The following is a 19,201-nucleotide window of genomic DNA, read 5'->3' as shown; positions in this document are numbered from 1 at the left end:
CAAGTGCATTTAATTAGAGTGAAGCTGTTGCTCAAACTAACCCATAACGATAGCAATGATAGATATAGTATCATTTCTATAAATAAGTAAAAGATGTTGGCTAGAAGAACACACTCGACGAACTGACGATGAAGCACACCATAGCTCTAGCTCTGCTTTTGATACTTGGCTTCTTTTTAACATATCTTCTCCTTGTCGCTGTTAAATCACGACGACGGAGATCAAGCCAACTGGCACTGCTTCCGGGACCTCCGGGACCTTCGGGATGGCCCATAATCGGAAACCTTCTCCAGATCATCGGAAAAGCTCCTCACCGTTCACTTGCTGATCTCTCGAGAGTTTATGGACCAGTCATGAGTCTTAGGCTTGGAAGTTTAGCCACAGTGGTCATTTCTTCACCAGATGCAGCAAGAGAGGTTCTGAAAACGCTTGACCATGTCTTATCTGGACGAACCTCTAGTGAGACGGTTCGAGCCTTCGGCCACCACGACGTCTCCATAGCATGGCTACCTTCGACGTCGTCTCGTTGGAGGTAAATTATAAATTAATGTGAATAATTAAATATGATAACTATATAAATATAAATTGTTCCAATTAGGTTATGGAGGAAGGTACTGGCGACAAAACTTTTCTCACGGGAGCGTCACAAAGCCACGAAGTCCGTACGGTCGAAGAAAGCGAAAGAACTTATAACATTCATTATCGAAAGAGGCGAACGAGGCTTCTCCGTCGACATTGCTCGTGCTTGCTTCATCACGTCGCTTAATGTAATCTCAAACGTTGTGTTTTCGATCGACTTAGGTGGTTACGACCCGAGAGCCTCCACGGAGCTCCAGGACTCATTGTCTCGTATGATGAAAATAATGGGGAAACCAAACCTCGTAAACTATTTTCCGTCTCTTGAGTTTCTTGACATACAAGGTATCCGGAAAGAGATGAAGGTGTGTTCGGAGAGGTTGTTTCAGATTTTTCAAGGGCTCGTCAATGCTCGAATCGCGGAAAGATCATCACAGACTGGACCTAGAGATGCATTGAGAGGTGATTTGTTGGATTCACTAATCGATCTTATTCAAGAAGAGGGATCGGAAGTCGACATGAATGATATCAACCACTTTTTATGCGTAAGTGATTTAAGTCTTATAATATCAATGGAAAAAGAAAATCGTTTGGCATTACAGATATTTTATGATATTAATTTAGATATAAAAAAGTAAAAATATTGTTATTTTTTGGTTTGATTGAAGGACTTGTTTATTGCTGGAACGGAAACGAACTCTACCACAGTGGAATGGGCATTGGCTGAGCTACTTCGTAACCCAGAGGCTATGGCTAACGCTAAAGTCGAGATCAACTTTATTGTTGGCCCAAACCGTTACGTTCGTGACTCCAATCTCTTTGAGTTTCCTTATCTACAAGCTGTTGTAACAGAGACTCTCCGGTTGCACCCACCGAGTCCATTTCTAATCCCACGCAAAGCTGAGTCGGACACAGAGATTTTAGGGTACCCCATTCCTGAAAATGCTCAGATCCTGGTTAACGCTTGGGCTATAGGACGAGACCCTAGCGTTTGGGAAAACGCTGAACAGTTCGAGCCAGAGAGATTCTTGGGACGAGACATTGAGACGATAGGTAAAGATTTCGAGATGATACCGTTTGGAGCTGGACAAAGGATATGCCCTGGAATATCATTAGCTTTGAGGATTGTGCCTCTCATGCTTGCTTCACTTATCTATTCTTTTGAATGGCATCCTAAAAACGTAAAAAAAGAGGTTGTTGAGGATTTGAACATGGACGAGACTTTGGGATTTACCTTGCACAAGACCAAACCAATTTATTCTGACACCCTCGAGAAAGCGTACAATTATTTTTATTAGTCTTTCGTAATTTCTTCTCCTCGTTATGTAATCTACAAATTATGTGGTGTAGTGTTACGGAACCTTGAATTAATAAATTTTATTTTATTTTTTAACTGGTTTAGTAACAAGTAACAAACAGGCCATGCCTTTGTTATAGGATTTGAAACAATGCTTACAGTATTTCTTCTTTCATAATCATTTAAGTGTCAATTAAAAAATATTACTGTAATTTACACTTATGTATGGAAATGTGATTTTCTATATATAATAAAGTACAATTTGATTTTTTCTTAAAATAAAGTAATTTTTTATAGATTAGTAGTGTTGGACTGTGAAATTCTATTAATTTATAGAGATATTAGTTTATCGATAAATGAATAATTATTAAGTTATACACAGTTTTAGCTAATTTTGTAATTCTTAAAAAAATTAAATTTGAAAAGATTTTTTCTTTTATAGAATCAATATCCCTATAAAACTAAATACAAGTAAAAAAGTAATTACTATCCTTAGAAAACAATACAAAAAGATTTCGATGTAGTAAAATATTATAAGTGAACTCTACAAGGATTAATACATATTTAAAGAAAACAAACAATATTAAAATCATATTTTACTAAATTTTCTTATATATATACATTGGTAAGTTATACAATTATTAATTTATGATACTTGTGAGACCATATACTTACATAGGATTTTCAAACAAATTTTATCATTTTATCGAATTATGTTAAATATTACACTTGCTTGACTTGAGACCTGAAAATTTTATTAGTTTATAGTGATTATTAATGGATAGAGTTTTTTTTGTACAAAATATACACAAGTTAAACTTCAATTTATAATTGTGCTCACTTTTAATTATGCGTATAGACAATAACATATCTTAAGTTAATTTTCAATATTTTAATTTATCATGTTGTATTGTAAATTTTTTTGCTAATTAAATAATTTAATTTAAACTATACAAAACATTATTAATAAACTCGCCTCTGGCCTTATTACTTTAGGTACATATACTTTAAAATCATTGGCAATATTTTTATTGGATTGCATCATCCCCAACCTTCCAATTTGATGGCTATAACGGGCGATCGTGATTTCTCTGTCGCCCTTCATCAACTAAGATGCTGCGGGTTTAACATTTTGTTTGGTTGTCCTGAAGGTTCTACTTCGAATGCACTTGTTCTCGCAGCTACAATGGTCTGGAGTTGGAACTCGCTGATTTGGAGACAAAAACCGTTTACTAAGAGCGAGATAGAGGATCTCATAGCTGCCAATTTGAAGAAATAAAACCCTAGCCTATATGTCAATGTCGATCTTATAAAAACATTTACCTCCATCGTTGTTTGTTTTGTTTGCTTATTATATAGTTTTTAATTTTTCGCTATTTGTTTTCTAGTCAAAACTTCAAAAACGGTAGAAGTACTTAACATTTTATCGGAAAAAAAAAAAAAAATTTATATGCCTCAAAACTCAATAGTTCTATTTATTTATTTACACCATCGTAATTGTCTTATTTGATTTATTTTTGTTGTAATCACTTTCTTAATTAGATTTATGGGTGCGAAATTGCTGAATCAAACATCAGTCCCTCTTTCTCGCGCGCGCCTTTCTCCGATCGTCGCTTAGATACTTCTCCTTCTCCGATTCTACAATGCATTTCTTACGATGTCGGAATTAAACTCTTGATAGGCGAGCTGGGTATATCTCAAATGCCTTCCAATTCATCAATTTGTTTCGTTATTTTTTCCAATCCGTGTGCGTCTATTTACTCTCGCCGTTGCTTTGCTTGAACACCTTCTTTACATTTTCGAGCATTACACGAGTTGATTCGTTTGAAATTTTACTAATCGGATCTAGAGATCTCATGTTTAATTTCTCTGTAGCTTTCTTGTGCTTGAAATGTGATGTTTTTTTTATTTTTTGTTTTCTCATGTATACCACAATTTTTACATGGCGTAATTGTTACTATGTATAGATTCGAGTTGGTATGCGTTACGTTTCCATGTTCGTAACCTTTGTGCTCTTTTTCCATAACTTGTCAATTTTTTTGTTTTGTTTTGGTCTTACGAGCTAAATCTGTAATTCATTTATGAATGTGTTTAAACAGGTGGTGGAAGAGAAAATTCTGTGAATGACTGTTCCGTTAGATTCTCGATAAGTTCATAAAGATGGAAGAAGATGATGAGAATAAGTTCCCAAAAGCCTCTGATGGACACCTCCATGTTGCTGAGAAGCCTAATGTGGTAGAGAATAGAATAGATGCTTTTGATTTAGGGAATTCTAGTTTTCTTGCCGATGAACATGCTCTGGTAGGAGTGGATGATGCAGATCTGCAAGGGATTAGCTCAGTTGATGCGGTCCTCAAGGATGACACTTTTGAACAGGTTTCTCTAGGAGATCAAGATAGTTCAGCAACGAGTCTGGATTCTTTCTACCATCAAGAATCTGGATATCCTGTGGTTCACTCCCCACAGAGGCCTAAACCAAAGGCTACAATGCCAAACGTTTCTCCTGAGTTATTGCATCTAGTTGATTCAGCCATCATGGGTAAGCCTGAGAGCTTAGACAAACTCAAGAATATTGTTAGCGGTGTTGAGAGTTTTGGATCTGGAGAGGATTCAGAGTCTATCGCTTTTCTTGTCATCGATTCACTTCTTGCCACCATGGGTGGAGTAGAGAGCTTTGAAGAGGATGAAGATAGCAACCCTCCTAGTGTAATGTTAAACTCTCGTGCTGCCATTGTTGCTGGCGAGCTTATTCCTTGCCTACCTTGTTCTGGTGACAGTGTCAGTTTCATGTCCCCCAGGACCCGCATGGTGCGAGGATTGCTAGCAATTTTACGTTCTTGCACAAGAAACAGAGCTATGTGTTCAATGGCGGGTTTATTATGTGTTCTCTTGCGATCAGTCGAGGAGATAGTATCCAAGGACGCCACTATGATGTGGAATGGAACAGTTTTGTTTCACTGTATTCAACATTTAGCCGGGCACTCCCTTAGTGTTGACGATTTGTATAGATGGCTTCATGTTATCAAAAAGTCTCTTCCAACAGTGTGGTCAAGTCCATTGATAGATGCCTTGGAGAAGGCAATGAATGGAAAGGAATCAAGAGGACCTGCATGTAGCTTTGAGTTTGTTGGTGAAAGCTCAGGTTTACTTGGTCCAGGAGAAAGTCGCTGGCCTTTTACCAATGGCTATGCATTTGCAACTTGGATTTATATTGAATCATTTGCTGACACATTAGATGCTTCAACCGCGGCAGCTGCAATTGCTGCTGCTTCAGCGGCCAAATCAGGAAAAACGTCTAATGCAGCGCCTGCGAATGTACACACTGGTGAGGGTACTGCTCATATGCCTCGTCTGTTCAGCTTTTTGACCCCTGATAATCAAGGAATTGAAGCTTATTTCTATGCACAATTTTTGGTGGTTGAGAGTGGCAGTGGAAAAGGAAGTAAAACTTCACTGCATTTCACTCATGCATTTAAGCCTCAGTGTTGGTACTTTATTGGCCTTGAGCATACCTGCAATCAGGGACTTTTAGGGAATTCAGACAGTGAATTGCGGCTATATATTGACGGTTCCTTGTATGAAACTCGACCGTTTGAATATCCTCGGATATCCAAACCGCTTTCTTTCTGTTGCATAGGGTCAAATTCTCCTTCTACAACTGCTGGTCTACAACGTCGTCGACGTCCGTGTGCTTTGTTTGCTGAGATGGGACCAGTTTATATATTTAAAGAACCGATTGGTCCTGAAAGAATGACACGATTGGCAACTAGAGGTGGGGATGTTTTGCCTTGTTTTGGCAATGGGGCAGGTCTTCCATGGTTAGCTACAAATGACCATGTCCGTAATGTGGCAGAGGAAAGTAGCCTTTCGGATGCAGAGCTTGGAGGATACATTCACCTACTTTACCATCCATGTCTACTAAGTGGGCGGTTCTGTCCAGATGCTTCTCTTTCTGGAGCAGCAGGTGCTTATGATTATACTCTTGATTTTTCAATATATTTAAGAATGCTCTACAAGTTTGAAAAATATCTGTTCCCTAGTATGATGTGTTTTATTAGACCTTGTTTTCAGACGCTCATTTGGTTGATTTGTTGTATACCTATATCTGTTCTTGTTCTATCTATAACGCTTTCACTCGGTCTCACTATTCTCCATTCTCATATGAACTTTGTTTTTATTTGGTCTTGTGTCTTAGTATAATAAACTTCTACTAGGAGATGAGAAAACACCACATTCTTTTTCTGATGTAGTGTGCACACTTTGTCATTTGGTTTTCCCTTACTTTGGAAATCCGTTATTTTTTCTTGATTAAGGCACACAAAGACGACCAGCTGAGGTAATTGGAAAAGTCCATGTTGCAACGAGAATGAAGTCAGTGGAGTCCTTCTGGGCCTTAGCTTATGGAGGACCCATGTCTTTGCTTCCTCTAACCGTAAGCAGTGTGCACAAAGATAGTGTGGAGCCATGTTCTAGAAATGTTCCATCTTCTTTGACAACATATTCTCTTGCTGCACCTATATTTAGAATGATCTCAGTAGCTATTCAACATCCTGGGAACAATGAAGAGTTATCTCGAACCCGGGGGCCTGAAATTCTGGCCACAATTCTCGGTTACCTTCTTCATTCACTTGCATCCCTTGATCTCCAGCACGATAGAGTAGGAGATGAGGAACTAGTTGCTGCCATTGTTTCTCTTTGCCAATCTCAAAAGATCAATCATGCTCTTAAAGTGCAGCTCTTCCGTACACTATTGTTGGATCTGAAGATATGGAGTGTGTGCAATTACAGACTCCAAAAGAAGCTGTTGTCATCTCTTCAAGATATGGTTTTCACTGAAGCAACAGCTATGAGGAATGCTGATGCCATTCAGGTACTTCTGGATGGATGTCGAAGATATTTCTGGACAATTCAAGAGAAAGACTCTGTGAACACTTTTTCTCTACATGGGGATGCACGTCAAGTGGGGGAAGTTAATGCATTGGTTGATGAGCTTTTGGTGATTATTGAACTTCTAATGGGAGCAGCATCTTCTTCGTTTGCTGCTGATGATCTCCATCGATTACTTGGCTTTATAATTGACAGTCCACAACCAAATCAGGTAACACGTTTTTTAGTGACACTTCATAATTGTTACACATGTATTATTTCTTAGATATTTTAATATTTCTGCTCTGACATCATTCAGTTGCTACCTCTATTTAGGTTTCAAGGGTATTGCATCTCATGTTTAGGTTGGTTGTACAGCCAAATGCTGCAAAGGCTCAGACATTTGCAGAGGCATTTATCACATCTGGTGGGATAGAAACACTTCTTGTTCTGCTGCAGAGAGAAGCTAAAACTGGTGAGGACGACGTCGCAGATTCTGTAGCTAAGGGTGAAACAAACGTGCCGACTTATCATAGTGAACAGAGTTATCACAATGGGCCTGGTTTATTAAAGCAGTTGGATTCAGTTCCACAAGATAATGAGAGTGACCCTCATACTCATGATGATAATGTAGGATCTTTGAAGGAAACAGAGTCAGTTCAACAAGAAAAAGCGCATGGATCCGCAACTGTCATTTGTGATAGTGACTCAGTTACCATCTCTAATTCCATGAAGGCTGGCAGAATATCCTCTGTTTCTGAAACTCCATTCAATAATAATGCAAGAAACAATGTTGACGATAGAGATCGTGTCATGGTTGGGATCATCAGATTGATTGGTGCGTTGACTTCAAAAGGGCACTTAAAATTTTCTGTTGGTGCCAAATCTGATGTAATGAGTAACCTCATGGGTAGTGATTTTCATGAAAATGGTGGAACAATGTTTGATGATAAAGTCGCATTGCTTCTATTCGCTCTGCTGAAAGCGTTTCAAGCAGCTCCAAACAGATTGATGACCGACAATGTCTACACAACTTTGCTTGGGGCCTCGGTATGACATTTCGTAATGTATCTTTCATTTGTTTGATCTATCTTTAAGCGTAGCTGGTTTAATGTCAAGTATTTGGTGGAAAAAGAGAGTCTCTGAGGTGCAACTTTTTTTGTAAACTTTATATGTATACCTGGTTTAATGTCAAGGATCTTTTGTGCAGGTTAATGCTTCATCAACTGAGGATGGCCTGAACTTTTGTGATTTAGGTCATCGCTTTGAACATCCTCAACTTCTGTTAATCCTCTTGCGTTCTCTACCATTTGCATCTAAGGCGCTACAAAATCGAGCACTTCAGGTATAAATGTCATAGTTAAAGACACTTTTGTGCACCGAATGCACTTGTGAAAGTGCTGTACAAACTTCTACTTGTCCAGTGTCTCTACAATGTCTCTTTCTGATCTCACTCTTTCTACGTCAGGATATTTTATTTTTGGCTTGTAGCCATCCAGAAAATAGGAGCAGTCTGACCAAAATGGAAGAGTGGCCTGAGTGGATCTTGGAGATTTTGATCTCAAACTACGAGGTATAATTCAACCTTAAAAACTTTAAAAAGTTCGCCTCCATGATTACTATATCAGTAATAAGCCAAGTTGGCTATATGTACACTAGTGTGATATGGCGAGTTACATTCTTCATCTGACAAGTTATGTACCAGCAAACTCTAAAAATGCTTACTATTCTGCGTACACACAGAAGGATGCAGGGAAACAATCTTCTTCACCTGGTTTTGCTGAAGTGGAAGATCTGATTCATAACTTCTTGATCATAATGTTGGAACATTCGATGCGCCAGAAGGATGGCTGGAAGGTAAATTTGTTTGCTTCAGCGGTCTACCAGATTATTTCCCTTTCACCTTTTTTTCAAGCTCAATCGTTTTTATTTATAGTTTTCGCGACATCTGATTACTTTTACAGGATATTGAGGCTACAATTCATTGTGCAGAGTGGCTTTCTATTGTTGGTGGGTCTAGCACTGGGGAGAAACGAATTAGGTAATTTCATGCTCTACTGCGCCACATTTTAGGCTTTCCTTTTGGGATGACAATAACTTTTTGAGTGTCATCTCTTTAACTTGTAACATTGTTAGCTTGTGAAGGTCTCTTGTGGATCATATTGTTGTGTACTGTATTTTTTCTTCCCATGTACTTGGAGAGAAGCATGTTTCTGTTCAATTGTTTTTACACTTTTTTCCTATACTTTTTCAAAGGCGTGAGGAATCACTGCCAATTTTCAAGAGAAGGCTTTTGGGTGGATTGCTAGACTTTGCTGCCAGTGAACTGCAAGCTCAGGTAGCTCCTGTTTTATCTTATTGACTCATATGGTTAGTTATACAATTCCTTGCTAGAGAAACACGAAGTTCGTCTTACACATGCATTGTATAGTTGACACTTGACATTGGGCGTTCTCTCACAAGAAAATATTGTCAGGTCTTTTTTTATTTGCTCTCTATTAGCTATAATATTGTTAAAGACAGTAAGCTTTTCAAGCCTTGTGTTTCACCTGTCCTGTTATATTGGTCGACTGCTATAGTTTGACCTACATTATACTTTCCCCCAACAGACTCAAGTTATCGCCGCAGCATCTGCTGGTTTCGCGGCAGAGAGCCTAACACCAAAAGATGCAAAAGCGGGAGTAGAAAATGCTGCATTGCTTTCAGTGTTTCTTGTGGAAAATACAGTTGTGATTTTGATGCTTGTTGAAGATCATTTGCGACTACAAAGCAAGCAAAATTGTGCTGCAAGCGCAGTTGATGTTTCTCCATCTCCTCTTTCACTTGTTTATCCTCCTAACTACCGTTCACATACATTGCCAACGGTCGGAGAATCATCAGAGGTTTCTAGTAGCCGTGCTTCAGTGTCCAGTGATTCAGGAGGGGTCCATTTAGATGTAAGTAGAAATTACTCTCAACCACTTTCTTTTGGTATTTTGTTTGTGCATAATTTAATCTGTCCATGCTTCTCCTATCTCCGGATCAATTTGTCTCCTTCTGTATTGGCTTATTTTTTCTTTGTTTACATAACATCATTTAAGAAATATAATTCCGCTCATCTGATTAACTTTCTGCTATTTTCCTGCTTTTACTGTTTCTTCAGATACTTGCTTCAATGGCAGATGCAAGTGGCCAGATTTCTACAGCCGTAATGGAGCGTCTTGCTGCTGCTGCTGCAGCTGAGCCCTATGAATCTGTTTCGTGCGCTTTTGTTTCATATGGAAGTTGTACCATGGATTTGGCTGATGCTTGGAAGTACAGAAGTCGATTGTGGTACGGTGTCGGACTACCTTCTAAAACTAGTTGTTTTGGTGGTGGTGGAAGTGGTTGGGACTCTTGGAAACATGCTTTACAAAAAGATGCTCAGGGAAACTGGATCGAACTTCCTTTGGTTAAAAAATCAGTATCCATGCTTCAAGCCTTGCTGTTAGATGAATCAGGACTTGGAGGTGGCCTAGGAATTTGTGGAGGATCTGGTACCGGGATGGGAGGGATGTCAGGCCTCTACCAGTTGCTGGATAGTGATCAGCCTTTCTTATGCATGCTTCGAATGGTACTCTTGTCTTTGAGGGAAGAAGACCATGGTGAAGATAGTCTGTTGATGAAAAATTTAAGTTCTGAAGATGGTATTACTGGTGGAATTCAGTGCCCCTTAGGAAATTCTGCCTCATTAGATATCAGTTCTCAGTTGTCTATGCGACAGTCACCATCAGCTTTATTGTGGAGGTAAAGTAATAACATCTTTTTTTTTTTTACTTTTCCCTATGACTTTGCAAATTATAAACCCATCTGCATTGACACGTTTGTGGATCACCCGAGATTATGACCACATGCCTGAAGCATTTTTTAAGACTTTGTCACAAAATTAGAATGCAGGGCATATTTGGTATCTTTTGGACGCTTGACTTTTGGATGTTGCATGACATCTAAATGGTTGTTTGCTCCTAGAGAAATTAATCTGACTGTTTTTTATATCTCCAGTGTGCTCTCTCCCATTCTAAACATGCCAATATCTGATTCAAAGAGGCAGAGAGTATTGGTTACTACATGTGTTCTATATTCTGAGGTTAGTTCTCCCCTAATTAAGGTTCCATACTTGAACTAATTATGATCTGGTCTCACATTTTCATGTTGATTTTGGAGAACGACAGTGGAAATTGATCCCTTAGTTTTTTTTTGTGAACTTAATGCTCACTTTGTTTCATTTTGTGGGTTTTCGATTTCTTATTCATAATCTGTTGCAGGTATGGAATGCTGTTAGCAAAGACAAAAGACCACTACGTAAGCAGTATCTAGAGGCTATTTTACCACCATTTGTTGCAATTCTCCGAAGATGGCGGCCTCTTTTGGCTGGTATTCATGAACTTGCCACTGGTGATGGTTTGAATCCCCTTGTCGTTGATACTCGTGCTTTGGCTGCTGATGCCCTTCCCATTGAGGTTCCACAAATCTGTTCACATTTATTTATAGTTTCTGCCAGTGCTGCTTCATCCCTTAGCCTAAGGTTATTAAACTGTTACTTTTTATTCTAGGCGGCTCTCTCTATGATTTCTCCGGAGTGGGCAGCTGCTTTTGCATCGCCTCCTTCTGCAATGGCACTGGCGATGATAGCTGCAGGGGCAGCTGGTTGGGAAGCGCCGGCACCTCCAGCAGCTCCAGCGCCTCCACCTCTTAGGCGAGACACTTCATTACTTGAGCGTAAGAGTACCAAACTTCAGACCTTTTCAAGCTTCCAGAAACCCTTGGAGGCTCCAAACGTTGATACACCAGGTCGACCAAGAGATAAGGCTGCTGCAAAAGCGGCAGCTTTGGCAGCTGCACGCGATCTTGAATGGAATGCCAAGATTGGTTCTGGGAGAGGTCTTAGTGCTGTTGCAATGGCCACATCTGCGGCGCGGAGGAATATCAGTGATATGGAGCGTTTACAGAGATGGAATATCTCTGAAGCCATGGGAGTAGCATGGATAGAATGTCTCCAACCAGTGGATACAAAATCAGTTTATGGAAAAGATTTTAATGCTTTGTCTTACAAATTTATTGCTCTACTTGTTGCAAGCTTTGCCTTTTCACGCAACATGCAGAGATCTGAGGTTTGCTCTATGCCCTTATTCACACTTTTTTTTTTTCTTGAGGGGGCTGGATATACACTAATCCACATTTATTGATTCAACCACTCACCAGATTGACAGGCGTCTGCAAAATGATAAAATAGTGAGAAATCGCTTGTGCATGGGAATCCGTGGTTGGCGCAAACTCGTTCATCACTTGATAGAGATGAGATGCTTCTTTGGACCCTTCGGAGACCATTTATGCAGTCCCAAACACGTAAGCTACATGGTTCTGGTTTAAATTTAAAACATGTTGAGAACTTTTCCAGTGATGTAACATCTTCAAATATGCAGGTTTTCTGGAAACTGGATTCTATGGAAAGTTCTTCGAGAATGAGACAATGTTTAAGGAGGAATTACTCTGGTACTGATCATCTTGAGACAACAAGAAACTATGATGATCAGACAGATTTGAAGAATAAGCAGGATGCACCTGTTCTTGCTGTTGAAGCAATTTCAAAGGAAATAATGTATGAAGATAATGAACATGGAGATGCCAATGATCTTGAAATAGAGGGTAATGTTGGACACAAAGGGGAAAACGAAGAGAGGAGGTCTGGCTCACTTGAGGATGCAATAACACTGTCAACTGGAATCAACGATCATCGACCTTTGAGTGAACAGAACATGGTTCAAAATTCTCCAGAAGTTGATCTCAGTGAACTTAAAGAAAGGATCATCCTTGAAATTTCCTCTACTATGGTCCGACCACTAGGGGTTGTGAAAGGAACCTTTCAAGTATGCTCTGACTAACATTACCTATTTATCTTTTGAACAAATAGCTAACACAAATGAATATTCTATTGATGACCAAGAAATAAAACAGAGCATAACTGACCATATTTTGTATGAACTACTAGTTTCTAATGGTTGGTTTCTGTCTTTCTCAGATCACAACACGGAGAATAAATTTTATTGTTGACATCAGAGAAGACCAACATTTGGATGGTAAATCAGATGGTTTAAAATTAAGAGACAAAGAAAGAGATCGTAGTTGGCTGATGTCTTCTCTTCATCAGATTTATAGCCGACGGTAAGGTTCCATCATAAATATTGTCTCTAGCTAACTATTTTCTCCACATTGTTATGTAAATAGTGATGGAGACCTATATCCTTGTTAATATTTTTCTTTCACAGATATCTACTGAGGAAGAGTGCTCTTGAACTATTTATGGTGGATCGCTCAAACTACTTCTTTGATTTTGGGGTATCTAAAAAACTCTCTCTGCTACATTACATTAAATTGATCTCTTTCGTTGGAAATTTCAAGTTTCTAGCTCCTCTCACTATATGATGTTTGATGAACACCATAGAACACCGAAGGACGAAGAAATGCCTGTCGGGCTATTGTTCAAGCTAGGCCTCCTCATTTGAAAAATATTTACTTGGCAACTCAGGTTTGGTTTTGTTTTCCTCTGTTTGCCCATTCTTTAGTGCATGATGGACAAAGCTAGGAACCAAGCTGAGTAAATTTTTCTCTGTGCTGCAAAACTTACATAAATCGTTTCCTTTTTAGAAGCCAGAACAAGTTTCGAGAAGAACACAGTTAATGGAGAGTTGGGCTAGATGGGAGGTAACCAAAGAATATCCTTCATTCTCATCATGCAATTTCATTTTTTCCCCTTGAATAACATCTGGCAGAGAAGTAACTCTAGCTGGATACTTTTCATCTTTTCTGCAGATCAGCAATTTTGAGTACTTAATGCAGCTCAATACATTGGCTGGACGTAGTTATAATGACATCACTCAGGTAAATCATGTGCTAGTGAAAATGCTTTTTCTTATGTGACATCTCTAATATCATTTACTCTTTGGTTATCTTGATTTATTTTGTATATCTTTGCAGTATCCTGTTTTCCCATGGATTTTGTGCGACTATGTTTCAGAAATTCTGGACTTATCAAATCCATCAAATTACAGGGATCTTTCAAAGGTGGTATTATTAGTAGTTTTACTCTAGTTTTGGCTTTATGCTTTCCTATAGTGATCCATAAACCTAGAAAACTGGTTGTAATGTGGGTCCGTATATGATCAGCCAATTGGTGCACTGAACCCGGAGCGGCTGAAAAAGTTTCAAGAACAATACTCTAGCTTTGAAGATCCAGTTATCCCCAAATATCACTATGGTTCACATTACTCAAGTGCTGGAGCAGTAGGTTATCTTCTCTATGATATCTACCACAGTTTCTATAGTTTCTTCTCTTACATATGTTTTCCTCTTAATCACAAAAGAAAAACAATAATTAGTATTTCGATTTGCAATAGGATAGATTTTTCACTAATGATGGTCTTATAATTTGTTATTTCTTGTGTGTAGGTGTTGCATTATCTAGCTAGAGTCGAACCTTTTACAACCCTTTTGATTCAACTGCAAGGTCGAAAGTTTGATCGTGCAGACCAAATATTTTCAGACATTGCAGCCACTTGGAAAGGAGTTCTCCAAGATATGAATAATGTGAAAGAGTTGGTAAGACTTGGTTCCTCCCAAAAATCTTTAATCACCTTCCTCTGCTTTGCAGCCATATTTATTATGCCTCCTTAATACTGCTTATAGGTTCCAGAGTTGTTTTACCTTCCTGAGGTGTTGTCCAACGAGAACTTGGTTGAAAATCTTGGTATGAGTTTATTTCCTTGTCCACACGAAATATTACTCCTGAAATTAGAAACCATCTATTTCTGATATTGTTGTTCTTTACCCATCAGATTCTGTAAAACTTCCTCCTTGGGCTAAAAGCCCGATTGATTTTGTACACAAACAACGAATGGCTCTTGAGAGCGAGCATGTCTCTGCACATTTGCATGAATGGATTGATCTCATTTTCGGGTACGTTTTCTTCTTGAACTAACATCTTGTCAACACATTTGTCTAAAACTTGGTGTCAACACAAAATTTCTGTGTAAGATAGTTGGATTTGTTTTATCACTTGTGTTTTTCTTATGAACTTATTCATGTAGGTATAAGCAACGTGGTAAGGAAGCTACACTGGCCAATAATGTTTTCTTCTACACTACCTACGAGGGGACTGTTGATATTGATAAGATCACAGATTCAGTAAGTTATCTGTCTATTGGAGTTTCTCAATTTTGGTATTACCGTGTTTCTGGAATATTCATGTGGCTATTTGATGAAGGTACAACAACAGGCTACTCAAGACCAGATAGTTAATTTCGGGCAAACTCCTTCGCAGCTATGGACTGTGCCTCACATCAAAAGAATGCCTCTAAAAGATGTCCTTCATATGCAGGTAAGTTCTTATGTAAAAGATTCATGGCTCTTCCTCTGTGCTAAATTTCACCATTCAAACTTGACAAACACTTTATATTCTTGTTTAGACCATCTTCCGGAATCCAAAAGCGATAAAACCGTATCCTGTTCCAGCTCCAGAACACTGCAACTTACCTGCTGCAGCCATCAAGGCATCTTCGGATACTGTTGTGATTGTTGACATGAATGTGCCTGCAGCACATATTGCACAGCACAAGTGGCAACCAAACACTCCTGATGGCCAAAATGCTCCTTTCATCTTTCATCACGGAAAGCCGAGTTCAACTGGCGGAACATTGATACGCATGTTCAAGAGTGATTGGGAATATCCCCAAGCACAAGCATTTGCCTCATTAGGAATCAGAAGTTCGTCTGTCACTGCTATCACTAACGATGGAGAAATTATCACTGGTAAGCAGTTTTGAAGGCTCTGATCTCTATGAAAGTTTTGTGATTGATAATATATTCATCGTTTGATTGAAAATCTATGTATGTTAATTAGGCGGACATGTGGATAATAGCATCAAGATAGTCTCATCTGATGGAGCGAAAACACTAGAAACAGCTTTTGGTCACTCTGCTCCTGTAACATGTCTGGCTCTGTCTCCAGACAACAACTTCCTTGTGACAGGTTCACGTGATACAACTGTTTTGTTGTGGAGATTTCATAAGGGATTCACTTCTCAGACAAGCGAGTCTGAGCAGACAACAAGCTCTGTAACATCTTCCTCCGCAAGCAGCAACAACTTGGCGAACAAAGCCAAAAAGCATCGCATTGAAGGGCCCATACAAGTGCTCCGTGGCCACCAAAGAGAAATAAGTTGTTGCTGTGTTAGCTCAGATCAAGGAATCGTCGTTTCCTGCTCAGAGTCATCAGATGTTCTATTGCATTCCACAAGAAAAGGTCGACTAATAAGACGGCTTGTTGGCGTTGAGGCCCATGCTCTTTGCATTTCTTCAGATGGAGTTATAGTAGTCTGGAGTAGATCAGAAAGTTGTATCAGCACGTTCACCATTAACGGAGTTCTCATTTCCAAAGCAAGACTTCCTTCCTCTTGTACCATAAGCTGCATGGAACTATCCATGGACGGACAAAATGTTGTGATTGGTGTGAACTCATTTTTCGACATTGATGGATCGAGGAGTTTTAATATCCTTACTGGTGAAGAAGATTCATCAAACAGAAGCAAAGAAGTTGAGAGATTGAATATACCATCTCCTTCAATTTGCTTCCTCAACTTATACACTCTTCAGGTATTACTGTTCAAACAATTTATTAATGTGAAACACTAGATTTCTCTTGATGTCGTTTTAGGCTATTGTCTCCTAACAAACCAAAACTTCTTCTTCTGTAGGTGTTTCATGTGTTGAAGCTTGGTGAAGGGCAGGGTATAACCACTATGGCTCTGAATACAGACAACACTAACCTCTTAGTTTCCACAGAAGATAAACAGTTGATCATCTTCACCAATCCAGCTGTAAGTTATGTTACTCTCTTCGCATTTGAGCTTCTTCATTAATTGATGAAGAACCCCTGATGGTTTTGTTTCAGTTGATGAAGACATAATTTATTGTCATTGCCTTATATATGCTTGGAAATATCTGATCTATAAAATCAGCAAAAGAGCAACACGATTTAAGTATTTCTTCCTAATTTTTAACTCAGAAGTCAGAACCTAGTAAGAAAACAGAAGTTTTGTTTGAAATTGCTTGCAGTTAAGCTCGAAGTTGGTGGATCAGACACTGAAGCCTGGCTCGGAATGACGAATGGATCTAACTGTTTCGATAAAATCAACAGCAACTCACCATGAAATGTCTAACTCCAAGATCTGTTGGAAGAAACCTGTAGCCGGGCAACAGAGGATTTGCAGAGGGAAGTGAGTTGTGGCTAATGATGAAAAAGAAGAAGAAGAAGCTAAGCAAGGACATTAATGGTGCATTTTCCAAGATATTGAATTCAAAAAACCAACTCCGACTTCTCGACTCTTAAGCTTTGTTCTATCTTCTTCCCATGTAAAGCTTACCTTTCTATTTTGTCAAAATGATTTTACAGTTTTGCTGCTGGAACATAGAAATCCATTAGACTTTGAAGAATATAAAGTAAGATGTTTATTCGTATAAAAGATATTATGAGTTTATAGAGCAATTCCGACTCGGACCTATCAATTGGGATAAGATCACAAGACACATACAAAAAACAACAATAGATCGGCTGATCTACATGGGGATCAAGAAGACAAAAACACACATGCACAATTTTGCATTGTTTTAGCCTCTATGCCATCCACTGACATCACCACTACAAAACATCCGCCATTAATGGGTATGAGGGTAGTTGAGCTTCTTCTTCATCCTTCTTCTTGCATATGTAAATAAAATGGGAATCAGGATCCTCCAGAACATAATCATGTGGCAACATTCCCTCACTTGTTATAGGTATAGCTTCCATACACGACTTTGCTGACGAGCTGCAACTTTCTGGCCTTTTAAATCCTGGTCTTGCTGCAAGAACTCGAAAGTAATGAAGCAAAGAATACAATTTCATAAGAAAACTTTTGTTGCTAAAAAGTGGAAGCTTACGTATAATGTACAAGGAGATCTTCCAGTTGTACGCAGAACGAGTCAAATGAGGCATTCTCACTTTGGGATCACCGTAGGTTATCTACCCAACAAACACAAAATATCTTACATATCCTTCTAGTACCAGTGACAATGACTATGAACAGTTGCAGACATATGGGGAATGCAAGAGAAAGTATGTTACCAAAAAGTAGGTCCCTCCAGGTTTAATCAGCCTGCAAATATGAAAGAGGAGAGTTTTGTTGGGAATATATAATAAAAGAGAATCTAAAAAATGGCACTATAAGAGATGATCCAGGAGCAGCCATGATATTAGTGACCTGCTAACTTCACCCAACATTCTCGGAGCACTTAGAAGAGCATCACTGCCACACTGGAATCCACCGTATCAAACAAAACAAGAAAACTTAAAAACGCAAGTAGACATAAATACGAGAAACATAGGATCCGAATCCGTACCATCAATGAATCAAGGGTTCCTACACAATCCAGCAGCCGGAGCAACAGGTAACAAATTATCACTGCTAAGCTTTTCCACCATATAAGAGAAAAAAAAAAACAGAGTAAAAATTGGCTGCTACAACATACCTTTATCAATAACAGTGTCAAAGGAATCGTCCGCAAAGTAACTCATATCTCTAACATCCATTTGCATATCTGTTGGGTTAAAACAGAGTATAGGACTAAAGCTTCTTACCGTCTTACGTTACATATTTTTAAAGTAAATTGGAGATGTGAAAAGAAGTGTTACATTTGAGCTGAGGAACAGATGCATATTTGGTTTGCATCATCTCAATAGCCACTGAAGAGATATCAACATTCATGATGTCCTCATACCCATCATTCACCATATCCTCTGACATCACTACACCAAAGAGAAGACCAGGACAATCACAGTGTATTAAATTTGGTTGCTGCTCAAGTCAAATTCAGTCAATGGTATAGAGTTCTTCAAATCTATTGGGAAAAGAAGAGATATTTACGGGAGTTGCCACAGCCAACCATGAGGACTCGTGAAGAAGTAGAGACGAAGCTGCGGACAAAAGGGCGGAGAGAGGAGTAACGTTGGTACCAGTCAAAAGAAAGCGCGTCTTGCACGTAACGAGCGTCCCAATAGAGAGCGTCTCCATAGTTGTAAGTGTTGCAGCTCGACACGTCCCTCTGCATCTCTCTCCGTCTAAATATCCGATCTGAGATTCTGCGGCGGAGCTTTTGTCTTCGTCGTTTGTTTTTGACCGGCTTACGTAGTTTGGGCTTATTGCAGGCCCAATACAAAATCATGTGAAGCTGAAGAGTGACACGTGCTCACACGTGTTATTTAGCCTTATAAATGGGCTCATCAAATTAAGAAAATAAAGCCTCATCTCCGCCCATTATAAATAATGGTTTATTAATTTGTGAATGTTTATTTGTATTTTTCTTATCAAAATGATAAAACTTTCGTAGATTTTTACATGATATGTAGTAAAC

At 38.9% G+C, this 19,201-nt stretch overlaps 3 protein-coding genes across 3 annotated transcripts; 2 read left to right on the top strand and 1 right to left on the bottom strand.

Annotated features, from left to right (window-relative positions):
- Window positions 1–410: 410 nt before the first annotated feature.
- On the top strand, window positions 411–1,963 carry LOC9314424 (cytochrome P450 76C2). The gene is given in 5 exon segments (XM_002878310.2): window positions 411–532; window positions 599–692; window positions 695–736; window positions 739–1,121; window positions 1,245–1,963. Coding segments are annotated over 5 exon segments (1,179 nt in total). The 5' UTR covers window positions 411–502; the 3' UTR covers window positions 1,875–1,963.
- A 1,405-nt stretch (window positions 1,964–3,368) lies between these two features.
- On the top strand, window positions 3,369–17,245 carry LOC9312658 (BEACH domain-containing protein C1). The gene is made up of 32 exons (XM_021024760.1): window positions 3,369–3,563; window positions 3,973–5,837; window positions 6,187–6,971; window positions 7,076–7,789; window positions 7,950–8,084; window positions 8,208–8,312; window positions 8,483–8,596; window positions 8,704–8,780; window positions 8,996–9,077; window positions 9,349–9,675; window positions 9,882–10,504; window positions 10,760–10,844; window positions 11,023–11,217; window positions 11,311–11,868; window positions 11,960–12,103; window positions 12,181–12,624; window positions 12,777–12,919; window positions 13,024–13,093; window positions 13,200–13,283; window positions 13,403–13,459; window positions 13,568–13,636; window positions 13,733–13,819; window positions 13,922–14,038; window positions 14,204–14,353; window positions 14,441–14,501; window positions 14,590–14,710; window positions 14,842–14,938; window positions 15,018–15,131; window positions 15,220–15,562; window positions 15,654–16,405; window positions 16,507–16,629; window positions 16,868–17,245. The coding sequence occupies exons 2-32, from the start codon at window positions 4,034–4,036 to the stop codon at window positions 16,913–16,915; spliced, it is 8,628 nt and encodes a 2,875-aa protein (XP_020880419.1). The 5' UTR covers window positions 3,369–3,563; window positions 3,973–4,033; the 3' UTR covers window positions 16,916–17,245.
- On the bottom strand, window positions 17,244–19,075 carry LOC9314422 (methyltransferase-like protein 13). The gene is made up of 8 exons (XM_021024762.1): window positions 18,715–19,075; window positions 18,483–18,596; window positions 18,320–18,388; window positions 18,191–18,210; window positions 18,052–18,104; window positions 17,916–17,946; window positions 17,732–17,813; window positions 17,244–17,653 (listed from the first exon to the last, which is right to left on the bottom strand). Exons 1-8 carry the CDS (start codon window positions 19,010–19,012, stop codon window positions 17,451–17,453), a joined length of 870 nt encoding a protein of 289 aa, XP_020880421.1. The 5' UTR covers window positions 19,013–19,075; the 3' UTR covers window positions 17,244–17,450.
- Window positions 19,076–19,201: the final 126 nt, after the last annotated feature.

The sequence above is a fragment of the Arabidopsis lyrata genome (assembly GCF_000004255.2).
Source record: "Arabidopsis lyrata subsp. lyrata unplaced genomic scaffold ARALYscaffold_5, whole genome shotgun sequence".
Classification (NCBI taxonomy): Eukaryota; Viridiplantae; Streptophyta; class Magnoliopsida; order Brassicales; family Brassicaceae; genus Arabidopsis; species Arabidopsis lyrata.
Note: the sequence above shows the minus strand (reverse complement) of the source record. Positions and strands in the feature narration are given on the sequence as shown.